Here is a 24,803-nt window from a genome sequence, read left to right as displayed (position 1 = left end):
ATACATGTAACTCACAGTAAATTCAAACCTGTGTGCTAAATTATTCAATATTGGTATTGAACACAGTCCAGATAAATCATCAAGTTCCAATACTTGCTACTTGATAATGCTAGAAATAACTATATAAGTAAGGCATGAAGTATTCATACATGGGAAAACTTAAAATATTAAAAATGATTTTTAATGAATTTTCTTTTTCCACTTTTAACTTGTTTCTTAAATTATAACATTTCTAATCTAATTTAAATGTTTCTATATTTTCTAAAAGTAACTGACTGACTTCTCATGAAATCCTCTCATTTTTTTTTTTTTTTTTGGGGGGGGGTTATCTGTTTACAATCGGAGACGATCACAGCGCCTCAGCCAGAGCTGACATCTCTCATTTTGGAGGCCACGTGACGAGCAGACAGCTGGACTCGGGTCGCCGCGGCGCTCGCTGACATCACTCGGACATTGAGCGCCAGCGCCCAAGTCGTGTCGATGTCAGCGGGGAGAGAAAGCTGCTTTGAGTCGTATGGTTTCCTCTTTAAACTGTAGCCACCAACAACGTCGCTTGCAGCGTAACCACACCCCCCACTTGCATGCACACACGCACGCCCACCCCCATACACACACACACGCACACACACACACACACCCCCATACACACGCGTGCGCGGCTCAACTGGGGCCTTTTTTTAACGCCACAAAAGCAAGGATGTATGCGTTTGTAAGTGAGAGTGTGATAATAATAAGAGGCTGCACATGTTCTTCTCCACGAGGTTGTAACGAGGAAATAAAAATATACATATTTTAATGATTGAAATGAATCAGATCTTGTTTGCTTTGCACCTGTTCCTGTCTGAGAGCGACGCAGAGCGAGAGTCTGGGGGTGCAGCCGCGCCTTCTCGCCCTGCCGTGCATCAGGTGTCTGCAGCAACATGGAGTATCAGCCTGCGAGCCGAGAAAGAGAAAGTCCTCCTTCGCCTACCGTGGTGTGGTGAGTAATTCAGCCATAATCCGCCTTTCTCCTCGGCCCGTCTCCTCTCCCCCCTCTCCTGCCGTTCCATTCATATTCTAATCACAGCTTTCCCTTCTCCAGCTCTCAGGCACTCCATCAGAGCCCTCCCAGCCTCGGGCTTTGCACTTTTACTTCCACCCCCCCGTCTTCTTTTGTGGCCGTTCCCTCTTCTCAGAGGCACACCAAAAGAGAAAATAAGGCGAAAGAATGAGCAAAAAAAAAAAAGAATGACGAAGACTTTAACTTTGAACATGCCTCTGTAAAGTTTCAAAATGTTTGGAAGGAGAGGAACATCGAGAAGCAGCTTTACTGAAGGAGCAACTCAAGTGAGGCAACAGCTGGCTGTGGGATGTGTTCATAGAGGAGAGAAGAGATAAAAAAAAAAACTGTAAAGTTGAGTAGTGAGTTCATTTGGACCTTCTGGGTGTATAAAATGTATGAAATGCCATAACTGAGAGCGGGGAGGCCACAGTGTTAGGATGTAGATCTAAGCCTCTTTTTTTCTGGTTTGGAGGGAGCTTTTCTTATTCAAAACAGCCCCACAAAAGACTTCCAGTGAGCTCTGCCACATCCCCATCTGACTTGGGGCCATTCATCAGCCTTCCAAGCCTATCAATGACATGTCCCCATCAGGGCTCCTATAAAATCAGCCCCTTTCCCATGAAACATCAGCAAACATTTTGACGGGTCTGGCTTTCCCCCCGCTGGATTTCTGGAGTCTCCTGCTCCCTTCTTTGCACCCACCGCCCCCCTCCATCCCCTCTCTCTTTCTCCCTCCCTCTCTCTCTCCCTCCTCCACCAACACCGCCCTTCTCCGGGCGAACCCCAGAGCCTCAACATCTCCCGTGACGGGCAGTGGTCAGGGAGCCTTAGGACGAGCCGAGAGGAGATCATCGGAGGAGGGGGACAGAGAGCGTGCACTGAGCCATTTTACTCGGAGGAGCCGGCGTCGTTGATGGGAAGAGGATGCACTGCGGGCTGCTGGAGGAGCCGGACATGGATTCCACAGGTCAGTCCTGGTAAACTGGACGCAAACTTTCGCTTCTTAGCTGCGCCCTTTTTGGGTAGTGTCTCAAACTTTCTCTGGACCGGCTGTGGAGCATTTTGGTCTCATTTCTGGTAAATAGGAATCTGATTTTTGTATTTTTTTTATTTTGTTTTTCATCAGGATCTGTTTCAGAAAAGGCAGTCAGAGAGGCGCACCTGCTCCCAAAGTTTTGAGTATAAAACAAAAAACTGTGAAAAAAGGCAATTATTTTTAAAACAGTTAGTAGTTCAAAATACAAAGGATAAAGCATAGATATTCTCCTTTGTTTTTTCATTTGTAGAGGTTTGGCAGCTTTCGCAGGAAAGTGTTGCTTGTTCCTGCTGATAAACGGGCCAACATCCATCTCGGTTGTTGATCGGATTTAATCCAATTATTTGGATCCCCCCAACTTATCTGTTCTTGTGGCAAATGAAGCCTGAGCTCCGAGTCTCTGTGGAGAATTAGCTTCACTTCAGTGGATTCACTTATGCATCTCCAAGCTGCTTCTTTTCTGTCCTTTCAATGTGAAAAGAAGGACAAACTGGCAGTTTGGGCAAACTGAGAGGCTTCGATTCAATAAATGCATCTGAAGCAAAATAGATGGGAATATAACAATAATTCAAACTTGACGTACCTCAAACTATTTCAAACAGCTATACTCAGTATAATTCGTATGTAGTGTGAAAAAACTTTTTATTGTGTCCTTTTGAAAGGCACCTTCTGTAAATTTTAACTCTAACTTCCAAAAGCTTTTATTATCTGCTGTGACCTGGACCCTCTCTAACAGCAGCTACACTAAAAAAAAAAAGTTTCAAAATTAAAGCAGAAAGTTACTAAGTCATTCCTTTGAAATACATTTTTAAAAATACTCAGATAAAAACTAAAGAGAAGATGATTATTAACCAATCTCGTTTTCCTTCTTTCCTGACCGCCGACTCACTTTCTTCTCTTTTTTAAAAAGGATTTTCACTTTATCATGCAGCTCCCACATGAAAGCATTGTTGTTTTGCTGTTGCTCGCTCTCAGAAAGCACACCAGTCGGGCTTTTTCTAAGCAGAAATCAAATGAGCACAATGGCCTCTATTCCAGCAGACTGCTTCAGTAAATGCGCCCAGGCTCTTTTTTTTTTTTAAGCTTCTGTGTGTTCATCTCGTCGTCTCTGGAGAACAATGCTGGATTCCTGCCGTCTTGCTGAAAACATCTCAAACGGGACCCACGGCTGCGCTGCCGCCCCATCCAATCGCTTGTTGTGGCCTCGGCCTGTCACATTAGTGACGTTTTAAGTGTCCTGCACGATGTTTATGTAAATACAGCTTTTGCTCAGTTCTGCTGCCGGGCGATGCTCCTTCAGTGCCGAAAAGGTCTAGAGAAATAAACCAAACTAGCCCTTTAGCTCACCTAGATCTTGTCCTAAAGAAGTAGGAGAACTTTTAAAGAACAAATATTGTTTTTGAAATCTTCATAGAGAGCTGGATCGAAAGGTGCCTCAATGAGAGTGAGAGCAAGCGATACTCCAGTCACACGTCTCTGGGGAACATGTCCAACGACGAACGTAAGCAGCGAACCTCCAGACGTTTGTTTGTTTGTTTCAGACTCCTTCACTGCATTCGCATTACCAACACAGAATCAGGGTGTTTTCTGCCCCTGTATTAATTTGATTTACTCTGATGCTTGTTGACTGCTGCAGATGAGGAAAAGGAGAATAACAGAGCGACTAAACCACATTCAACACCAGCTACTCTGGAATGGTGAGTCACTAAAATCAAATATTACTCTTTTAAAAAATAATAATAATAATAACAAAGGAAGAAGAGCATTTAAAACTCATATAATATATAGTAAAAATAATAGGGAGGAACAATTAATATGCAAGCACAGGATGTCTGTTAAATATGAAGTTTTCACCTTTTTTATTCTTTTATTTATTCTTTTTTTTATTATTATTTATTCTTAAAGAATAAAAAATTTTAACCCTCATGCATTTTTTGAACCTGTCAGATTCCCTTCATATCAGTCTTAAATCAGATTTCTGTGAATTTTAGTTGCTGTGCATTAAAAGCTCACTCAGATTATCAGATCATTTTCAGGATTTGCTTCATTTAAGTCTCAATTTCCATCAGATCTTAAACTTTTACGTTTGAACAAAAACAAGACCTGATTTTATCTTTCAATTTTGCTGAGTGTGAAAGTATTCCTAAACGCGTTTTCTTCTTGTAGCGCTTCAGTTTTATCTTTACATGACAGTTCCTTCTGCATGTTGGTTTTCCTTTGCTAAACAAATGCCCCAAAAGTTGTGCCACTACTGTTGTCATTGCTTGTCTTTTTGACCAATTAGTATAATGTACGTAGCTGTGAACTAGTTTAATTTATGCAGGCTTTTTCCAATGTGCTGTAAATATGAAAACATTGAATTAGTTTTGTCAGCTGCAGTATAATTTATTCAAACCCCAGGCTGGTTTGAAATAATATTTTGTTTTACCAAAATGTTTCCTTTGACTGGAAATAATGTCAGTTTTGATATGAATCTTATGTTAAATCTGTGAAGGGAGTTAAAATTAGGGTGATGTCAAGGAGGCCCTCCAACACTTCCAGCTCCAAAGATAAATTATCAACAAACTAGTGAAAACATTTTAAAAAACTGATCAGCAATTTCAAAAAAGATAAAAGAGGTTTGATTTCTGGAATTCCAGTAAGGATTCTTGCATTTATTATAAAGCTAGGAATGATTCTTAACATGCAATTTTCTTCATAAAATCTTAATATAAAGCAAAATTGATATTCTTTTTATATTGACTTAGAAATAAAAACATAAATAGAAACAGCCTTTATTGTCACACATAGGCGAAATTCAGGTGTAACAGCAGCAACAAATATAAAGGTTAACACAAAAAGTTCTTTAAGTGTCAAAAGCGATATGTAAAAAAATGTTAGATTAATGATAATAATAATAATAATAATATATTTTATTATCTTTTAAAAAGTGCCTATCTTTACTCCTGCTTGCTTGAATAAAAACAAACGTAAAGCTAACTCTGCTGGGATATGAATAATTTTGTGGGTTTGTATGAACTTCTACAATGATCAGGAAAAAAGAAACAATTATTTTATGAGTTGGTGTTTTGACTAAAGACATCAAACACAAAGGAAAAATATTTTTTTGTGAAACTCATTTATTTTTCTAGTTAATAAAAGCAAAATACAAAACAAATAAAAACAGTGAACCTAACTGTAAACAAAAACTCAGGCCTGCAGATGAATTTTAAGGGAATAATCTGGTTACCATCTGTCATACTGCAGCTGTCACTTTTGAGTTTTAGACAAAATCATTTCCTGTTGACTTTTATTTAGTTTTCAGTTTAGTTCGTTTTTGTTTGTGTGCATAAAAAAGATTAATCACAATGTGTCTGTCGAGAATTAGTGTCAACACTAAGTCCAAATTAAACGATGAATAAAAGTGTTTAACGTTCAAGTTTATAAAATGTTCACATAAAAATACTGTAGGGATCCTCTGCTTTCTATATGAGCACGTTGCAGTGATAAGTTTTACTTTTAGCAAACTAGCTAAAAGTAAAACCTATCACCTCATCCAGAGGTTGCAGCCCCCTGAAATGACTAAAATCTCACGTCCTGTATAAAACAACACGCTGTAGATCATATGAATTTAGTTTTAAACATTTAAATAAAACTTGATGATGAAAATGCTTCTACTTTCTTTTCACAATGACTGAACATGATGCGTTAAGATGATCACAGAAATGTTGGGAAGCAAATATTCAAAATTGAAAACATTGTGCAATGTTAATAGAAATATAAAAGTGTTTATTCATAAAATATTAATTTTAACAAATACATCCTCCACCTACAAATTTATAGAAAGTGCTCATGTAAAGACCAGTCTTTCTTTGTTTATTTTATTTTTCTGTTAAATTCTTATGCTCATGGTGTTCCTCAGGGTTCAGTATTAGATACGTTTTTCTTTTCTTCTTTTTGTAATCAAGAGAGCTAAATGCACAATTTAGGAGTGGAAAAAACTGTCTTTGCATTCATGCAGATAAACAAAGCTTTGCACAACATCTCTGCACAATTTAACAAGTTACAAACTTCACTACAGTATCAACATTTGAAATATCAAAATTGCAACCCAGTGCTGGGAACTAATATTTGTTTATTTTTTGTTAACACCATCTCCTGCTCTGCATATCAAATATATTTGGATGGATTCTTACTGCACAACTGATTTAGATTAATTTGGATTAAATCAGACTAGGAATAATGAGGAGAGAAGGAAAATTAGGCTTAATGGCATAGGAATAAAAATAAACCACGAATAACATTTACGTCCACAATTTTCCTTAAATCAAGCAGGTGTAATTTTAGCTAGCCATCCTATAAATAAGCATAAGAAGTATTTCAATTTGAAAGGCTGTTTTAGAATGCTTTGCAGAAAGTTTTTAATGAGCTATAAAATAATGTACATCCAAACGATTTACTGAACGGCTTAATGCAGTCGTGGCGACATAACTCTGAAAACTAGCTAAAAATAATAGCGAAGATGCATCTGAAAGTTGACAAAAGTTAACAAAAACCATGCAGCCACTTCAAATCCATTATTTTGCTTTACAACGTCGGGGCTCCTAGTGGACCAGTTGTTGTTTACATAATGAAATGTTAATTGATGAAAGGTTGCTGACTGAGCAACTGTCACTGTTTGCTGTATATGATTGAAAACATTCACTGTTTGGTTTGAATGAGTAAAACTGCTGTTCTGATGAAGCAGCTGCAAGCCAATAAAAATACTTTTGAACCAAATCCTCTACTATTAGGTTACACTCATAACATTTTCTCTCCACATAATTTTCCAGTGTCGAATCTCACACATTTCTATAAATGAACTCCCGCACATATTTTGCCAGACATTGTTGCTTAAAGCTCATCCAGAGGTTGCAACCCCCTCATATGTGTTGTGCCACAGGTTAGAGGAAAACTACGAAATAGCAGAAGGTGTGTGCATCCCCAGGAGTGCGCTCTACATGCACTACCTTGACTTCAGCGAGAAGCACGACACGCAACCTGTGAACGCAGCGAGCTTTGGAAAGGTGAGCTCCGAATTTTAGTTTCCATCAGTGTAACTCATGCTGCGCTAAATTCATTTTCCTGAGATATTTTCATCGAATCTCCTAAAGTGACTTCACAGATTGTGTATGAGGTAAAATAAAGGTTGTAATCTGAGTCATGGTCCGGAGTTCGGTTGTAACGAGTTACATTTATTCAGTGACATTTACTTAAATTTTGGTTGGAGTATTTTGACTACACTGTACTTTTTACTTTTTACTTAAGTAATTCTATCATGAAGTATTGCTACTCTACTTAAGAAAGATTTCTGTGTACTCTACCCACTGTGAGTAACTTCACTCAATGATGAAGAACCAGCTTGTTTTAAACAAAAAAAAAAAATCACCAGACATAAAGTTTCATTTGTTAAAGTTTCACAAGTTTCATATTGAAAGACATTTTTTTCTTTTGCCTGATTTTGTTATTTTGTAGTTATGTTATTTAAATGAATTGTTTTCATTTGGTCATTAAAAAAATACCATCATTTCCACATAACTTAACATTTCTGTCCATCTGAGGATGTAATTTATAAACATTAAATGATGTTTTGATTAGTTACTCTGCACTTGAGTTGCCTTTTTAGATACTTTTTACTTGAGTAAAAATATGTTGTAGTTGCGCTACTCTTACTTGAGTGCAGATTTTCCTGCATGGTTTGGTTTTGGGCTGCAGCTCCTGAAGCGGCGTCAACTGCAGCTCAGTGTGAACATTTAATCTAGAGCCAAAGGAGATGTGCTTTCGTCTGTTCCCACAACCCCAACAAGTTCCTCAGCCTTCCTGCCCCCAGCCGTCCCCTGTACCCCGGGCTCCGGCCCCAGCCCCCCACCCCGAGCGCGCCCCCGCCCCTCCGCCAGCTCCTGTCGGAAGATATTGAAAAAGAGAAGGGGCCTGGATTAATGTGTAATTAAAGGAAATTTGGAAGGGTGAGATGTTGCGGAATGTTAGATCAGTGGCTGGAGCAGTGTGGGGTGTCCTTTAGGAAGGCTTCATTGATTCGGGACAAAAAAACGAGAGAGGGTCCGGGCTGCCTCCCTGTCTGCTCATTTATCAAGCGGGGCCTGACAGAAACTTCACAGCTTGGCCCCTTTTTTCATCCCACACAATGGAGAGCTACACTGTTTGCTAAAGTTTCTGCACCGGGAGCCGGACCGAGGAGCCAATCTCTGCAGACAAAAAAAAAAAGAAAAGAAAAGAAAGAGAGAGGAAAGAAGGAAGGAGGGGAGATGAAAAGGACAAGGAGTGAGGATGGGAGAGGCTGATGAAGAAAGGAACGAGTCAAATGACTGGACATCACAGAAGTGACAGGATTTATTTTACTTGTATTTAATGTCTTGCTGAAACACAGTTGCTTCATGACAGCAACTTAATCCTTTCATGCATGAATTCTGATCCTGTAGGTCAGGATTTATTTGTAAGTGTTTTTTATTTTCTTAAGGCATTCTATGATTTTTTTCTAGGTGATCAGTTGTAATTTTCTCCAAATACAAAGTTGTTATTTGGAAAATACACCAGTAGATTTGGTGTTTAAGGGTTATTTGATGTCACATTACTTGAGTCCTCTACAGTAGAAGGAGGATCTGGATATTGTTGAGTTGCTCTTTCGCCTGTCTGCCAAATTGGATTTAACAAAAGATTTGGCAGTGTATGTCCAGTAGTTAATAGTGTATTGTATGATCAATCAATCAATCAATTTCTATTTGTATAGCACATTTCAGCAACAGGGCATTACAAAGGGATTTACATTATAAAAAGCACAAAAACGCAGTCATGCAAAATAGAATCAACAATCAAACATTACATTAAGTCCTGGGCCATCGTATGATGTACTTATGTGCATTTAAAACAAAGAAATCCACAAAAACACAACAAAGTGGCTTTTAGATAGCTGTCCAGTACAGTAACTGCTGTGTAAATAGGTTAAATAAATAAAAAAATTATAAATATTCCATACTCTTATCTAAAAATCTAATTACAAGAATTGGAAGGAAAGCTGCTTTTAAAATGACTAAGAATTACTAAAAGAGAACAGTGAATCCGCATCGAGTATGTTGCAGAGATCAATACTTTTTACACATAAAACAAGACGCTCTGCTCACATTGGAGCATCTCAATCATATTTAGGTTCTTGCAGGTTTCCTCTAAGTCGTTGTCTTGCTGCATAGTCTAAGTAAGCTCCAGGTAACAGCTGATGACGTTCTCCTGCAGACTCTACGGGTCCATCAAGTCGTTTAGCTTCTGAAGCATCAGGCCATCGCAGTACTGCCACCACTCTTTTACCTTTGCTGTGATGTCGTTTTTCTGAAATGCGTTGTTAGTTTTATAAAAGATGAAACGGGACACACACCGTCCAGAAAGTCACACTTTTGTCTCTTCTACCCAGAGAAATCAGATTTATCATGAAGACATATTTCCAGAAAAGTGTTAAAGTCCTTTTTGTTCTTTTCTTATTTGAACTCTCACTTTGACACCAGTTTAGTTCAGATTATTTCTTATTGTTGAGACTTTAACACTGAGTGTCACTGAGGAAAGTGATGAATTCAGTGCTTTAGATGCTGCTGTGGTTTTTTTGTTGCCATCTCCTGTTTGGGTCATTGAAGCAGTCATAGGAAGATTACCCACTGTTCTATATGTTTGTTAATCAATAGAGTCTCAATGCCTTAGAAATTACTTCCATCCTTTTTAAATGTCATATGTTAGTTTTTGAAAACTTTTATCCTACTTCATGCTGTCAGACAGGTTCTATTGGGTCTTTTCTTGATTCTAGGCCTGGAAGTGGAAAAATTGTGCTCATCTGTCCAATGAATATACTCAGAGTGATTTAACAAGAGGGGCATGTACTTATGAAAATAGTCAGGTTGGTTTGAAAAGCTAAAAACTGCTTTTTGTGTTTAGTTGTGCTAACTTTGTCTAATATTGAAAACTGTTTCATGATCTGGAACAAACTGAGATTCTTTCTGCCAATGAAGGTACTTGGTGCCACCTAACTTCTGAGGTTAAGAAGAAATGGGTTGCAACATGTAAAAAAAAACAACATTTTTTTAGGTGTTTTTTTTGGGGCATTAAATACTTTAAACTTTAAAAAATGTATTCAAATGAATACTTGCTACTTTGCAAGGATTTGAATATTTGCATGTTTTGCATAGAGGTGAGCCATAGCTGGGTCTGGAACTATCCCATGCTGACATATCCCAAGATTATTTATATAAATAGAGGAAAGAAAATGGATTTATTTAGAAGTTTCACCTGAACTCACTTTCTTAGGGTTCCGCCTAGTTGAAGTAGTGAATAAAATATGAAGTGGGGTCTCTTTAGCTCTCCCGACACATAAACGTTGATGACTGAACATGTTTGTACTGACAGCTCTGATCTCCTTTTCATAAATAGATTATAAGGCAGCAGTTCCCAGCACTGACAACCAGAAGACTGGGGACAAGAGGACAGTCCAAGTGAGTTTGGACTTTTGTTCTTCTGTTCGCATCACAAACAACAAGCAGAAACAGACACACTGAACTTAAACGGAAAGTTTTTCATTAAGATGTAACAAATTCACTTAGAAGCTGCTCATAGTGGTAGATTATCATGTTTTCAAAAGACATCCTGTCCTCCTCAGGTACCACTACTACGGGATTGCTGTGAAGGAGACGTCCCCGTACTACGATGTGATGTACTCCAAAAAGGGGGCGGCGTGGGTGAACGAGACGGGGAAGAAAGAGGTCACGAAGCAGACAGTGGCGTATTCACCGCGCTCCAAGCTGGGGACGCTCCTGCCAGAGTTTCCAAATGTCAAAGACCTAAATTTGCCTGCCAGCCTGCCAGAGGAGAGGGTAAAGGACAGTTTTTAAGTCCTTACTTACTTACAGCTCCCCCCGTCTCACCATCTCTGCTCCCCCTCTTTGACTCTTTTATCTGCGTTGAGAGAAGGACCTTAAGGATTTATGTGCTGGCTCCTCACTAACTCTTAATCTTCGGGGGGCAGATAATAAGATCTAGCAGTGGACAAAAGACTTGCACTAGCTGTCCGGCTTTTAAAAGGGGGGCCATGATTTTAAATGGTTTGTGTTTTGCTGATCTCTAAAGCTCGTTTTATATCGCTCTGCTCCAGCCTGGACCTGTAACATGTATTTATTGGTTCACAGGCAGATTTATTTTCTTGTTTTTGCAACACTTTTTTTTTTAGTTTCACCTCAAAAGAGGGGGGAAAAAAGGCTGTAAAACTTTCTGCTGTGAACAGATTAATACTCTGTTGTTGCTTTCAGGTGTCAACGTTCATCATGATGTACAGAACTCACTGTCAGAGGATACTGGACACGGTTATCAGAGCCAATTTTGACGAGGCAAGGTTTTGAACTCTACCCACTTTATGAAACATAAGCATAAACCTCTTCTTGTAAACATCGCCTGCTTGGCGCCTGCAGGTCCAAAGTTTCCTGCTGCACTTCTGGCAGGGCATGCCGCCCCACATGCTCCCTGTCCTCGGCTCCCCCACTGTGGTCAACATCGTCGGTGTTTGTGACTCCATCCTCTACAAAGCCATCTCCGGGGTGCTGATGCCCACCGTCCTGCAAGCACTACCTGACAGGTGAGCATCTGTTTCCATATCGCCGTCAGTCTGATGGGATTACAGCTAGATGCTCACATGCAGACACAAACCCTTTATTTCTCGCTGTCTGAGATTAAATCAGACTAGGCGGCTCCTGTTTAGCTGCGTTAGGAAAATTATTTCTGTTTGTCTTTAAAGTCAGAAGTTGGCATACGTTTTCTCTGTATGTGGTTGAACTGCCTCCCACAAGCTTCTCCCAGCAGTTTGCTGGAGGTTTGGCCCATTCCTCCTGACAGAACTGAGTCAGGGTTGTTAGCCGTCTTGCTCACACACCTCATAAGCACTACACACACATTTTCTTAAAGAGTGAGATCAGACATTATAATGGCCACTCCTAACAATGACTTCATTGTCTTTATGTCAACTAATTTGATTAGAGTCATTGTTCATTTTGAAGATATTGCTTCAGTATTTCTTCCTCGTGATATCACCTACAGTATTTAGTGAAGTTGTTGCTGTGTATATTAGAAAACTATAATCTACCTTCTGTACGTTGATTTTGGGGTAATTTTCTGAATGACCTTTCAGCATTCTGGCATCTAGGAAACATTTTGGTAATCTTAAGTCACCTAAAACAGAAAAAGATTCGTCTGATTTAACGTCAGACAGTAAAAAAAAATGATTTTTTACATTTTTGTGGTATGGAAAACTTTATGTTCAGTTGTAGAAGTGTTTCGACCTCCTCGGATTTGAGAGCGTGGGTTCAGTTTAGAGATGTGTTGATCATTTTTGGAGCCAATTTTTGATCTGTAGTTTACAAAGCTTTAGGCTAGAAGATAGACTGGATTCAGGATATTTTTCTTAATCTTCCTGCTGGGTGTTGTTGTTGCTGTTTCATGTTCAGAGTTGTTATTTTTAGCAACTCATATCACAGACTAACATGGTTCGATTGAGCATCTTAACTGAACTTGAATACCCTCAAAATGTTACAAACAACTCCAAATCCAGCATATTCTGTAAACCACAAAGGTGGAAATATAAGAATAAAAAAAGATCAACTTTGGTGTAATTGATTTGACCTTCTTGCTACCACTGTCTCTTCAAGCTGACGTAAAATGTGCATTTTCTGATGGTGTTTTGCCTCTCAACTTTTGTTTTAGTTGCAAAATGCAAATACAGCATGTTTTCAACAATATTTGTTTTTAATTCATACATAATAAATGGGACTCAAAGAGCTGAAAGTCCTCCAATTCCTGTTAAGAACTGATTTCTTTGTGTCTCTACTTCAAACTGTTTATGCAAACGCTGCCAAGCAACTGCATTGTGACGAGTTAAACCTTTGCCGTCACTATTTATAGACATTTTTCTTATTAAGAATATCTTATTATAATAATAGTGCAGATTTTACCCCACAGTAGTCTTCATTTACTGCTAAATATAGAGTGTATCTGTGGCTTTAGCTTACCTTATAAACAGCAGAGAAAAAGATTTAATGAGTCGTTTTGATGAATGTTTTGAAAACATTTCCTTTTACGAATGTTGCTCTAACTTAAGCTTTGGATTGTTTCTTATGTGATGCCCTTCGGATGAAACCTCAGGATAAAATCTCATTAGCTGCAGGTCTTGTAAATCCACTCTGTTGTCTCTCTTCTGCACAGCTTGACTCAGGTTATTCGGAAATTTGCCAAACAGCTTGATGAGTGGCTTAAAATAGCACTTCATGACCTTCCTGAAAACCTGAGGAACATCAAATTTGAACGTAAGTCAACCACAAATGATTTATATTTGCTCGTGTAATAAGCCGCATCCCCAATATTGACCATTTTTCTATGATTTTATTTCCAGTGTCGAGGAGATTCTCCCAGATTTTGAAGCGGCAAACGTCATTAAACCATCTCTGTCAGGTGAATGTCGTGTTTCTGAATGTTTTTATTAAAATCCATATGAAAAACAAAGACACGAATCAGATAAGCGGCACACAGGCGTTATGTTGTCATTTCATGCGGCCCCCAGGCATCTCGGACCGTGATAAACAGTGCCGACATCACCTTCCAAATGCTGGAGGACTGGAGGAACGTGGACCTGAACAGCATCACCAAGCAGACACTTTACACCATGGAGGACTCGCAGGAGGAGCACAGGCAGCTTATTATGCACTGTAAGTGTCACATTTAAAGCTCAATCTCTCACTGCCGCGTAAACAACACACTCAGTGACGATCATTCCCACGACCGGTGGAGTCAAAGCACCGAGGACGGAGAGCAAAAGGTTAAACAAGTTCATCCTCCTCTCCAACGCCCCGCCGAGCCGCCACAATTCAGCTCCTGAGAGGAGCAGAGGTCACTGATATGTGGACGATGCTGCGCTACGAGGCTGTTGTTCAAGTTATGTCAAGTTTTTTTTTCCTCTCTTGACTCAGTGTATCAGGAATTTGACCGCCTGTTGGAAGAGCAGTCTCCAATTGAGGCCTACATCGAATGGCTGGACTCCATGGTGGACCGCTGTGTCGTCAAGGTGAGAGACGGCAATAAAGATAAACGAAGATTTATGAATGATTCCGCATCCCACAGACATGTGAATAGCTGCAAAACAAGATCTATTTTACACTTTTGAAGCTTTTCCCTCCTAACAGAAGGTCTGGAAAAAACATCTAAAATAAATAAAATCTAATTCTAGAAGCCTTTTAGAATATGTCCTCCAGTTTCAAGAAGTTAACCAATAAAATCGTCATTTTATTTATAGATGTTGGTGAGATTTTCCCTCCCTGGTGGACTGCTGCTTGGTCAAGGTCACATACCACTGCAGCAAAATAAAAATAAAAAATATTAACTGTATATCAAAACTATATATATTTTTAAATGGTCAGACAAAACAGCAGAAATTTTAAATTAATTTTAAAAACAATTTACAAAAAAACCTTTGTAAAATATCATCAATATGCCAGATTTTTACCAAGAAAATCATATAGCTTATAGACACAGGCTGCTTTTAGAGTCTAAAAATAATTTTGCAAAAACTGATTATAAATGAAAGCAATAATATTTTTTATTTAAAAATACTAATTAGAAAAAATCTATTAGAAAAACATCACTGTTACTTTAGGGTTGGCTGCTATAAAGAAAAGAAATAATAAAAATTTATAAAATTTTAAACACACAAACCAGACTGAGATAATTTTTCTAGCTGCACCTGTAACAATTATGATTAGTTTTGTTTAATAAACCTGTTTGTGCAGCAGAGTGCTAAAATCCGTTCACCTCTGCATGCCTTTCTCACTCAGAGGCACTTAGCTCCCAATCCTCCCAGTTAATGATGTCTTCAAGCTCCCCATTTGCACCCATTATGTGCCAGATATGGGCTTGTAAAATTTGGTCGCCCTGGCAACGTCCTCCACCGCCCAGACAATAGTTCAATAGGAAAGGCGTGTCCCCGGGGGCAAATTAAATAGTTGACTTGTTGACATGTTTTTCGTTCCTGAGGGTTAAGCCCCAATATGGACCCAGGGGTTAATTCTAGCGCTCCCTCCCCCCCACCTCCATCTTTTTCTCATGGAAATGTTCTCTCTCTAGGTGGCGGGGAAGAGGCCCGGCTCGCTGAAGAAGGTGGCCCAACAGTTCCTGCTGATGTGGTCGTGTTTTGGTACCAGAGTCATCCGGGATATGACCCTGCACAGCGCGCCCAGCTTTGGTGAGCCCAGAACGATTCATGCTGACATGAACAAGTTCACAGTCTGCTTAGGAAACCAAATTTTCTGAGCATTTTTAGAGATTTTATGTTGAGGTTCTGCAGATAAGCCACCTGTTAAAATCCATTCTCTTTACGAAACATTACAAAGCCATTGGAACCCCGTTGAAATGACATCATGTCAGTTTTAGGCACAGAATGAGACTCCCACTGTATGAAGAATTGAAAGTGCCACTGTTTCTCAGTATCTGTAGAGAAAAATTAAAAGTAAAGCACATTACTTGGCGTAATTGCTTTCATTTGAAATAGAAAAGCAGAAATGATTCCTGATGGTTTTCCAACTGTGCTACAAGTACAACTTTAGAGAGATTCAGGAAATATTTTGGTATTAATCATTTCAAGTAAAAAGGGTCACACTGATTCTGGGTTTACTTATGACGTCTTTTATTTACCTCTGCTGTCCAATCTTGGACTTTGGAACAACATCAAACCAAATTTCACCATTTTTCAGTTTCTTTAATTTGCTAATGGATAGGTTCAATGACCAGGCTATCTGCTATTAGCTATATAAGTTAATAATAATGTAGTTCTATACATTTTGTTCTTTGCACAGCCGTAGCAGTATAATTATTAATGTGGTGTATGCGGGTGTGTGTGTGTGTGAAAGATTTGTTGAGAAGTAAGTCAGCAGTATTTTTTTCTACTGTAGGTTGGGTTGGTTAAAAAGGTCCAACATTCTATTCTTTCAAGTGATGACTTTTTGTTTCTCTTTCAAAGTTCAGACTTGCAAATTGTATCTTTTTAAGTGAAAATAGGATCCAAACATGTAGGTCCTGAACTGTTTACCTCCCTTGAAAATTTATTAAGAAGTTTGTTCCTAGGAGGAAATGAGGCAGGCATGTAAAGGGAATAAAAGCTTTGAAAAAAAACATTTAATCTGTTTTTATTGACATTTTACTGAAAATTAAAGTTAATGGTGTTCTCTATAATCAAGGAAACAATCTCTACTGGCTTTACATTAATCAACTCCTTCTTATCATGGTAGTCATGGTTTTTACATACTTTCACTGGTATTTTGTCCTTTTATCTTTACCGATGAGCTCCAAGTCTTCAGTGTTGGAAAGCCTTCTTGCCATCACCCGAATCTTTAGCTTCCTCCCAGATTCTCCATCAGATTTAACTTGGGATTCTGGCTGGGCTGTTCCAGTGGCTGCCTTTTTTTTACAACCTGTTGTGCACAAGCCAACATTAGAACGCAGCAGTAAAAGTGAAAGAGGCACAAAAACAGACTTCTCTGTCTTATACTCGCCCTTTCTTTGAATATGAAAGACACCGCTGGTAGCGGTGTTTTGATAAAGCAGGTCTCTGTGCACAAACAGCTAATTAACAAAGACCACCCCTCCCCTTTCCCGAGGCATTTGACTGTTTTTTACCCCATTTTATGAGTGTCCAGGATTGCGCCCCGCTCCCCTGAATGACCAAAAGTGTTTTTATTATGCGCACGGCGGCGGCACAATGACACGTTTGTGATGCTGCTGCCTCATCTGCTCCCTGTGACATCTGGGGTCAGCCAACATATTTCTGAGGCTGAGTTGGTTCGTTTTTTAATGACGGCGAGCCTCCTGTCAGGATGTGAAGTCATCACCGCTCAGACAGTCGTCGTTTATTTCATTAGTTTTCCTATCTGTAAAAATGTTTTGTGGTTTTAGCAGGAAGAGATAGCATGTTGTGTTTTTGTGTCTGCAGGGTCCTTCCACCTGATCCACCTCATGTTTGATGATTACGTTCTCTACCTGCTGGAGTCGCTGCACTTCCAGGAGAGGGCCAACGACCTGATGAGGGCCATGAAAGGAGAGGGGAGCACAGGTGAGGCCTCAAACACTGAGCTACCTGTGAAGAGTAAAGCTACACAAAGTCAGCTTAAGTCAGGAATGTTATTTACTGTTTCTGTATTACTTTCTTCAAACTTAGAGGTTTACATTCACCAAAATTATTTTGCTGTTAAATTATTTGGTAACGCCCAGATGATGATGTAATGTCTTGATAGACTTCAGATAGGTTAGGTTAACATCATTTGAGTAAATCAGAGGAACACCTGGGATTGTATTTTGGCAACATTTCAAACACGGGTGACATCATGGAAAATCTGAAGAAATTAGACTAGATACCAGGAAGAGATTCGGTTCATCCTTTGATATAATTTCCATATGTCTGAATGTGTTTTGATGTAAAACATCCTCACTGTTAGCCACAGCGAAACAAGTCCTGCACAAACATGGACTGAAAGGCCACTCCGAAAAAAAGAAGCAATTACAAAGTCAAAACAATATGAAAAGTAAGATTAAAGTTTGAAAATGCACTCGGGGACAAGCGTTTTTATTCTTGAAGATGTATCCTGTGGACTCATGAAGCCAAAAAAACCTTTTTGAGTTTGTTTTTTTGTTTTTTTTAATTTATCAGGTGCTTTTGGGATGCTGTATCAACCAGCTATTGAGAATCATTGGCAAGACTTGCAAGCTGATGTTCAGAAAGGCCCTCTGTCCAATCTGAGAGCAATTGAGCAAATTTTTAAAGAAAAATTAGTGAAAATCAGAGTTTCTGTGGAGGCGTCCAGCAAATCTTGATTCCACAAATGTGTCCTCTCCTGACTCTTTCAGCAGAGCAAGAGGAAGAATTCACGCTGACAGAAACCAGCCCCACCTCCCCATCTCCGGGGTCCTACTCTCCCGCCCGCTCCGTCCAATCGGTGGACGTCTCGTCGGCCAGCTCCCCCACTGCCGCCCTGTCCCCAGAGTACACAGGGGTCACCGCTTCCACAGGTGAGACAGGACAGAAAACGAAGTGGCTCAAAATGCTCCACGTTATTTAGCTACTCCGCGCCGAAACGTTTGTTTCTGTGTCTGCCAGGCGCTGTTCAGTCATATACCTGGTCCCTTACATACACAGTGACCACAGCGGGCGGCTCCGCTCCGGAGGCTGGGCAGCAGCTGTCCTGCATGAGGAGCAGCGCTCCCGTCCCACCGCCGTCCTCCGCCCACAGGATGCCGGTGTACGCCCACAGGGAGGAGCACGGGTAAATACCACCCTGGTGTTAAATGCACCCACAGGAGATTTTACTGGTTTCACTGCTAATCAGACACGTCTTGCTGCTGTTCTTGTCTCAGATACAGCGGTAGCTACAACTATGGCAGCTACACCAACCAGCACCCCCACTCCATCCAGAGCCAGTACCCGAGCCTGGCTCACGAGCCGGCCATCCCTGCCCCACTTCACTACTCCGCCTACCACCGCTCCTCTGCACAGGTCAGTGCTGCACAGGCAGGATCGGGTTAGCTCACTGTTTGAATAATTTTTTAAAAATTAACTTTGAAGCACAAATAAACATTTGTTTACAATACCAAAGAGTCACAATGTTCTAGACGAGTATCCGTATTTTATGGGTTTCTCTTTTATTTAAACAGTTAAAATGATGGAAAAAGATAAAAGTCAGACATCTAGGCACCAAAGCTGAGTAACGTTAATGTATGTTAAACTCACCGAACCTGGAGTTAGTATTTAATTTATAAAATGACAAATGAAGCTAAAAGGTGTGAAGAGATGAAGCTTTCAGATGCATGCCCCAAGAAAAACCTGTTTGTAAAACATGAGAACATCCTCACTGTTAAAGTCCTACTTTAAAAAGAAGAATTCATAGAAATGTATTTTAAATGAGACAATGAAAAGCTTTTAACTAATTAAAATACTTTATTTTGTGTAATAAAGTTTTCAGTCTGCAGCTTAGCTAAGTTTCAAATCTTTCAGTGCTTTTAAAGAAAGTGTTTCTTCTGTACTATAAAATGTAACTTTTCAAATTATTTGTAGCAATTTCAAGTCACGTTAACATTTACTTTACCTTCCAAATCTATTCACATAATTTACACTTTTTCACATTTTATGTTGCTGCAACAGACCAACATAAAGTGGCGCATTACTGTGAAAACGATTCCTGGTTTACAGCTTTTCATCTAAAGAGAAATCTGAAAAGTGTGGCATATATTATTCAGCCCTGTTTTTGTCTGTTGCCCCTAAATAAAATCCAGTAGGACCACTTTCCTGAGGAAGTCACTTGTGTTTAACGTAATCTTCTTAAATCCTGTTATGTGACACCATTAGAGAACAAACAGCTTCAAGAAGAAAGGTCAGGGAGGAAGTTATAGAGAAATTTGAAGCAGGGTTAGATTATAAAACATAATCTCAAGCTGTGAACTTCTCACATAATTCTCTGAGAATGGAAAGCGTTTAGGACAACGACAAGCCGTCATCCTAACCCACTTCACAAAGATGGCGTTCATCATCATCTTCTTTTGACAAGAACGTCAAAAGAAGTCTTGTTTGCAAGCTGCCCTGGTCACATGAGACATATATCTGAATTTTTTTGCCTGAAGTTAAAGGGATAAGTTCAGCAAAAAACTTAACATTGCACAATGTTTAGAGCGCACAATCCTTACTGTGAAACATGCTGGTGGCAGCATCATGCTGTGGGGATCCTTCTCCTCACCAGAGGCAAGAAAGCTGGGAAGAAGTACGGAGCTACATCCAGGGTAATAATGGATAGAAACCTGGTGTTCAGGCTGAATCACTTAAAGTCCAGCTCTAAAGCCAACAGAGAATTTGTGACAAGACTTGACAACTGGTGTTTAGCTCTTTTAGTTTCATGTTTGAAATCTCCACCTTATTTTAAAGGTACGCAGTTCTGTAAATACCTTGTGAGTAAATATACCTGCCAATTTATCCATAAAAACTGGAACTTTCGGGCGTGCCGTGGTGGCGTAGTGGTTAGCGCGACCCGTATTTGGAGGCCTTGAGTCCTCAACGCGGCCGTCGCGGGTTCGACTCCCGGACCCGACAACATTTGCCGCATGTCTTCCCCCCTCTCCTTCCCTGTTTCCTGTCAGCCTACTGTCACATAAGGAACACTAGAGCCCACGAACGACCCCCTGGAGGGGTAAAAAAAAACCTGGAACTTTCAATATCTATAAAATTATTTTTGCAATTTACCGTCTATTAAAAGACTGCCTCTCAGATTAATTTCACTCCCGGCTACCGCTGGGGTGAAATTACCGTAATAACCCGACATTGGCTGGAAAGCGGAACGTCTCCCCCCCTTTAGAAACTGTCAGATAGCGCAAAGTGTGGCAGAATTACGGTACTGTAAATTTGGATGGATTGTCGTCAACACACTCTCCATCCTATCTGACTGAGCCTGGAAAAAACTATTTGTTCTTTATTTCACAATTCTGGACTACTTTGTGTTTGTTTATCTCATAAAACCCCATTAAGATGCTTTGGAGTTTGTGGTTGTATTGTGATAAAATGTGCAAAGATTCAGGTGATATTTAGGTGGTGGATTGTCCACCAGGAGAATACACACACATCTCCCATCTGCTCGGTTTTATGTATTCCAGGTTGTTAATTTATCTGAAATCTACAAGAAACTCAGCTTGATTAACTGCAAAAGAAATCGGTTTGGTATCTTTATTGTTTTAAACAAAAGATTTAAATATAAAAAAGAGGTTTCGGTCCTAGATGTTGCCGTTCCTGCAGCTTGTGGTGTAAATTCGCTCTTTTGGTGGTAATTTCCTGTCGATGGAGCGCCAGCCTCCGCTGCTTTTATGATGTGGGGGGGGCAATCGGCCGGACTTCAGAGCTCGCAGTGTTTCTAAACGTTTCTGAATCAAACCCTCTCCGCTCGGCGGAAGCAGACAGTGAAAGGTGGCTCTACCAGGGGCCAAGAGGGGCCCCTCTCTGTTACTCCTCCTTCCAGCTCTCAATGGTCTCTTCATGTGTTTGAGCCAGCAGCCACAGAGTGGGGCAGAAGGGGCGTTTATTAAAATATTGTTATGCAACGACCCCTTCTTTGCCTGTGAACAAGAGGCAGCTGAGGAGTCTGCTCTGCTCTGACCATCTTTTTCCGTGCCGTGATCCTTCATAATGGAATCGACTGTCGTGTTTATATTTAGCCAGAAAAAGGGGAAAGACTCCTACTTCCACTTTTCTTTTTTAGACCCGTCTGAGCTTAAATGAAGCACAATGACTCCACTTTGTCAGAGCAAGAGGTCGGGCATGGAGCTACAACCTCATCCGGATCCACATCTGTCCATAGTATTTTTATCACCAGGCAGATTAACTCATTGTTCTTTGTGCGCCGTCACCACAGGCAACGCAAATAACAAATAGAAAAGCCATTTTTTAAGGAAAATACTTTCTTTTTTTTTTTAAGAGGCTTAATTTTTTTGTTTTGACTATTTTTGGCATAACTTGTGAGACAATTTCCCCCGACAGGAAATTACCATCGACGGGGTTGGCTCACATAAACAGGTTCACATATGAGACGACACCGAGGTCTCAGAAAGGAGGGAGTTTACTGATGCAAGCTTTTCATGCTTCCTTCAAGGTTTTAAATGTTTTGTTGATGTGTAAGAAAAAAGCTTATCATCAATCTAAACTTAAGGACTACAGGTAGAAGAATTCAGCATAACGATTTAGTTGTTTTTTTTTATAAATTCAGAATATTTTTTACCATTTTTATTGATTCAGATGTACATTTGGATCTATATTTGGTTTGTTTTATTTTATTGTGATGATTATTTAGTTTTGTTGTTGCTAATAATGCTGTGGCGTGAAAAGGTGTTTGCCCCTTCCCGATTTCCAGCTTATTTGCATGTTTTCCACACTTAGCTGTTTCAGGACATCAAACCAATTTAAATGTTAGTCAAAGACAACGCAAGTGAACACAACATTCAGTCTTTAAATTTTAATTTTTTTCCCTATTTATTTATTTTTATGTCAAAGATCAGTTCTAAACCTTATTTAATTGCTTATAAAATAATTATTGATTAATTATTATTGTCTTTCTCCTCCTCAGTACCAGCTCAACAGCCAGATGCCCCGAATGGAGCCGTGCCTGATGGGCAGCACTCCTCGGTTGCACCCTGCACCCATCGCCCCCCGCTGGCCAGATGTGTCTCCTGCTAACAGCTGTTACTCCAGCCCGCCTATGCATTCCTCTCGCTATGCCACCTCTGGGGACATGTACTCTCCTCTCGGCCCTCGCAGAAACTCAGAGTACGAACACTCTCAGCATTTTCCAGGCTTTGCCTACATCAACGGAGAGGCCACTACAGGCTGGGCCAAATAGGGTTTGATAACTCCTTACCTGATAAACCGGCAGCTGCAGTCTCTGAACTCTCTCAAAGACAAAGAGGAAAGGGAAAGAAATGGAGGCCGGACTGACAAGTTTGAAGAGGTGTGTTACATCGGTCGCCCTGATGATTGTGGTGTCACCCGACCAGATCTCCGATTAATCATTTCCTCCATCAAACACTTGATGGAGGAAAACAAATCATATTGATTGTCTGAACCTGCAGCAAAATCATATAAAGAGTGCAATGCTGCTGCCAAGCTGTGCCTTTGTTTTAAGGAATGTACACCTCAGCCAGAGTTGCCCTTGCTGCTCTCAGTGCTGTGTTTGGATACCGGTGCAGCTGCAGGTTTTCCTGCAGGCGTTGCTCAGCACTGTTGCAGCATCTCGTCGCGATGAGCTGCACCGCCTTAACCATCTCCTGGGACTCCAGGTCTGTGACTCTGAGCTGACAACCATCACGTGTTTCCATCTCAGATAGTTAACTTAAACACAACACATGTATCCTGTCGCAAGCTTTTCTGCTGTTTTTCTGTGACTATATATCTATAAAGATAGGTATATATATATATATAAGTTTTTCTGTAACTTTGTAACATGGTGTAATGCTATATTTTCTATGTCGTCTCTGTTTTGTATGGTTAGTAAAGGATGCATTAACTTAGGGTTGTGTGTTTTATAATGCACTCAAAGCTACGGAGGACCTATTACCCTATGGGTATTTATTAAAAAGGGAAATATCAAAGTGTACAGTAACATGAAGTCACTTTTCTGTAAATAAAAAGCACTGGAGAGCATCTGTGGTGACAGTTAAATTATGTTGGAAATATTCCGCCCTCATAAATAATTCAACAATTCAAAACAGCGAGTCATTTTTTTTTCTGCTGTTTTCATGAGTTTTATGTTGAGAAAACCCAACACATAGCCACTTTTTGTTCAAATATACATAATAGCGTATTTGGCCTTCACATAGTTCTGTTCTGGCTTTGGTCACACCTAAAACAATACCAACAAGTTTAGGATCAGACCAGTGTACCCAAAGTAAATAGTTACATTTGTTAAAGGAAAAGGCCAAAATGGTGCCCTTGTTAAATCCAGGAAAAACTGTCTGACTGCATTTTTTGGAAAATTGTTTCTTTTTTTCAGTCGCCACACCTAAAGCCTGATTGTTGCCAGAGTTGTAGAGATAAGAAGTTACTTAAACGAAACCTGTTTGACAACATGAAGTCACAAATAAAAGAGAATGTGGGACAGTCACCAACTAACCAAAATCACTCAGAATCCTTTGGCAACTAAACCAAGAAGGTCACAAAAGAACCCAAACAATATGTGAAGCAAAACTGGCTTCACTCTTCTCAGTTAAGAGCTGCGTCTATGATTAAACAGTAAGAAAGAGAAACTGGGCAGAAACTGCATCCGTGTTACAGTGATCATACAAAATCCTGGCGAATGCCTTCCAAAAAACATCTTGATTAACCTCAGCACTTTTGGCAAAATACTACATTAACTGATGAGAAAACAATGGATTGCTTTGTAAAGTGTGCATCTTATTACACCTAATGTAAAACTAAGATGATTTCAGAAAAATGTCATCACACCATCAGTTAAACACAGTTGTGCTGGTATAATTTTCTGGGACTGATTTGTTGCTTCAGGATCCCGGACAGCATCATGATGGAACCATGATTTACGCCTTTAGCTAGTAAATCTTGAATATGTTTGTGACCTTAAGCTCATTAGAGTTATGTAGCAGGACAATCCTCCAAAGCACCAAAAAACTTTATCTTTAAATCAGATTTAGATGCTGTGGCATCACCAGAAACTGGCCGGCCATTAAAGAAAACCTGGTGTGATCAAATGTGAAACAATCCTGCAAAGAAGAGTAGGCCAGATTCCACTACATCAATAGAAAATACTGATCACCAGTTATCACAAATGCTTATCACGTCTTGAACTGAACAATTTTACCAACCATTATTCATTCATTTTTAAGCTGCTGCAAGAAAAATAAACTATTGATTTACTCTGCAAACAAAAGACTTTGTAGTTACTAGATACTTTGCAAATCCTGTTATTAAAGAAACGAAGAAGCCAGGTTCCAATGTGTCCTTGATACTTTGTCATTAAATACTAAAAACTGTTTTCTGTCGGTGAAAAAACTGTTTGACCACCTATGAACTCTGAAAATTACAGATTATAAACTATAAGACCAATCTCACAGTGTGCCGTTTTGTTTACATTTTTACTGTAACTTCTTTTA

At 39.7% G+C, this 24,803-nt stretch overlaps 1 protein-coding gene across 3 annotated transcripts; it reads left to right on the top strand.

Moving 5' to 3' along the window:
- The first annotated feature begins 213 nt into the window (after nucleotides 1-213).
- Nucleotides 214-24,761, top strand: rfx4 (regulatory factor X, 4). Of its 3 annotated transcripts, none has more exons than XM_028001884.1 (19): nucleotides 214-979; nucleotides 1,082-2,009; nucleotides 3,493-3,579; nucleotides 3,715-3,775; nucleotides 7,000-7,123; nucleotides 10,524-10,585; nucleotides 10,750-10,963; nucleotides 11,396-11,473; nucleotides 11,555-11,718; nucleotides 13,338-13,438; nucleotides 13,525-13,583; nucleotides 13,693-13,837; nucleotides 14,099-14,193; nucleotides 15,249-15,366; nucleotides 17,110-17,229; nucleotides 18,024-18,182; nucleotides 18,271-18,436; nucleotides 18,528-18,666; nucleotides 22,268-24,761. In XM_028001884.1, the coding sequence occupies exons 2-19, from the start codon at nucleotides 1,967-1,969 to the stop codon at nucleotides 22,538-22,540; spliced, it is 2,208 nt and encodes a 735-aa protein (XP_027857685.1). In that variant the 5' UTR covers nucleotides 214-979; nucleotides 1,082-1,966; the 3' UTR covers nucleotides 22,541-24,761. The 3 variants fall into 3 exon arrangements, with proteins under 3 accessions (XP_027857685.1, XP_027857690.1, XP_027857678.1); XM_028001889.1 differs by having other exon boundaries at nucleotides 215-979; nucleotides 18,021-18,182; nucleotides 18,310-18,436; XM_028001877.1 differs by having other exon boundaries at nucleotides 216-979; nucleotides 18,021-18,182.
- Nucleotides 24,762-24,803: the final 42 nt, after the last annotated feature.

This window comes from Xiphophorus couchianus, chromosome 2, assembly GCF_001444195.1.
Source record: "Xiphophorus couchianus chromosome 2, X_couchianus-1.0, whole genome shotgun sequence".
Taxonomy (NCBI): Eukaryota; Metazoa; Chordata; class Actinopteri; order Cyprinodontiformes; family Poeciliidae; genus Xiphophorus; species Xiphophorus couchianus.
This window is presented reverse-complemented; position numbering and strand designations above follow the sequence as displayed.

Bases quoted from the DNA above. Each gene is read 5' to 3' on its own strand.
- rfx4 (XM_028001877.1), top strand. From the start codon at position 1,967: ATGCACTGCGGGCTGCTGGAGGAGCCGGACATGGATTCCACAG. The intron at 2,010-3,492 runs GTCAGTCCTGGT...AAATCTTCATAG, and splicing joins GCCGGACATGGATTCCACAG to AGAGCTGGATCGAAAGGTGC. The intron at 15,367-17,109 runs GTGAGCCCAGAA...TTGTGTCTGCAG, and splicing joins GCACAGCGCGCCCAGCTTTG to GGTCCTTCCACCTGATCCAC.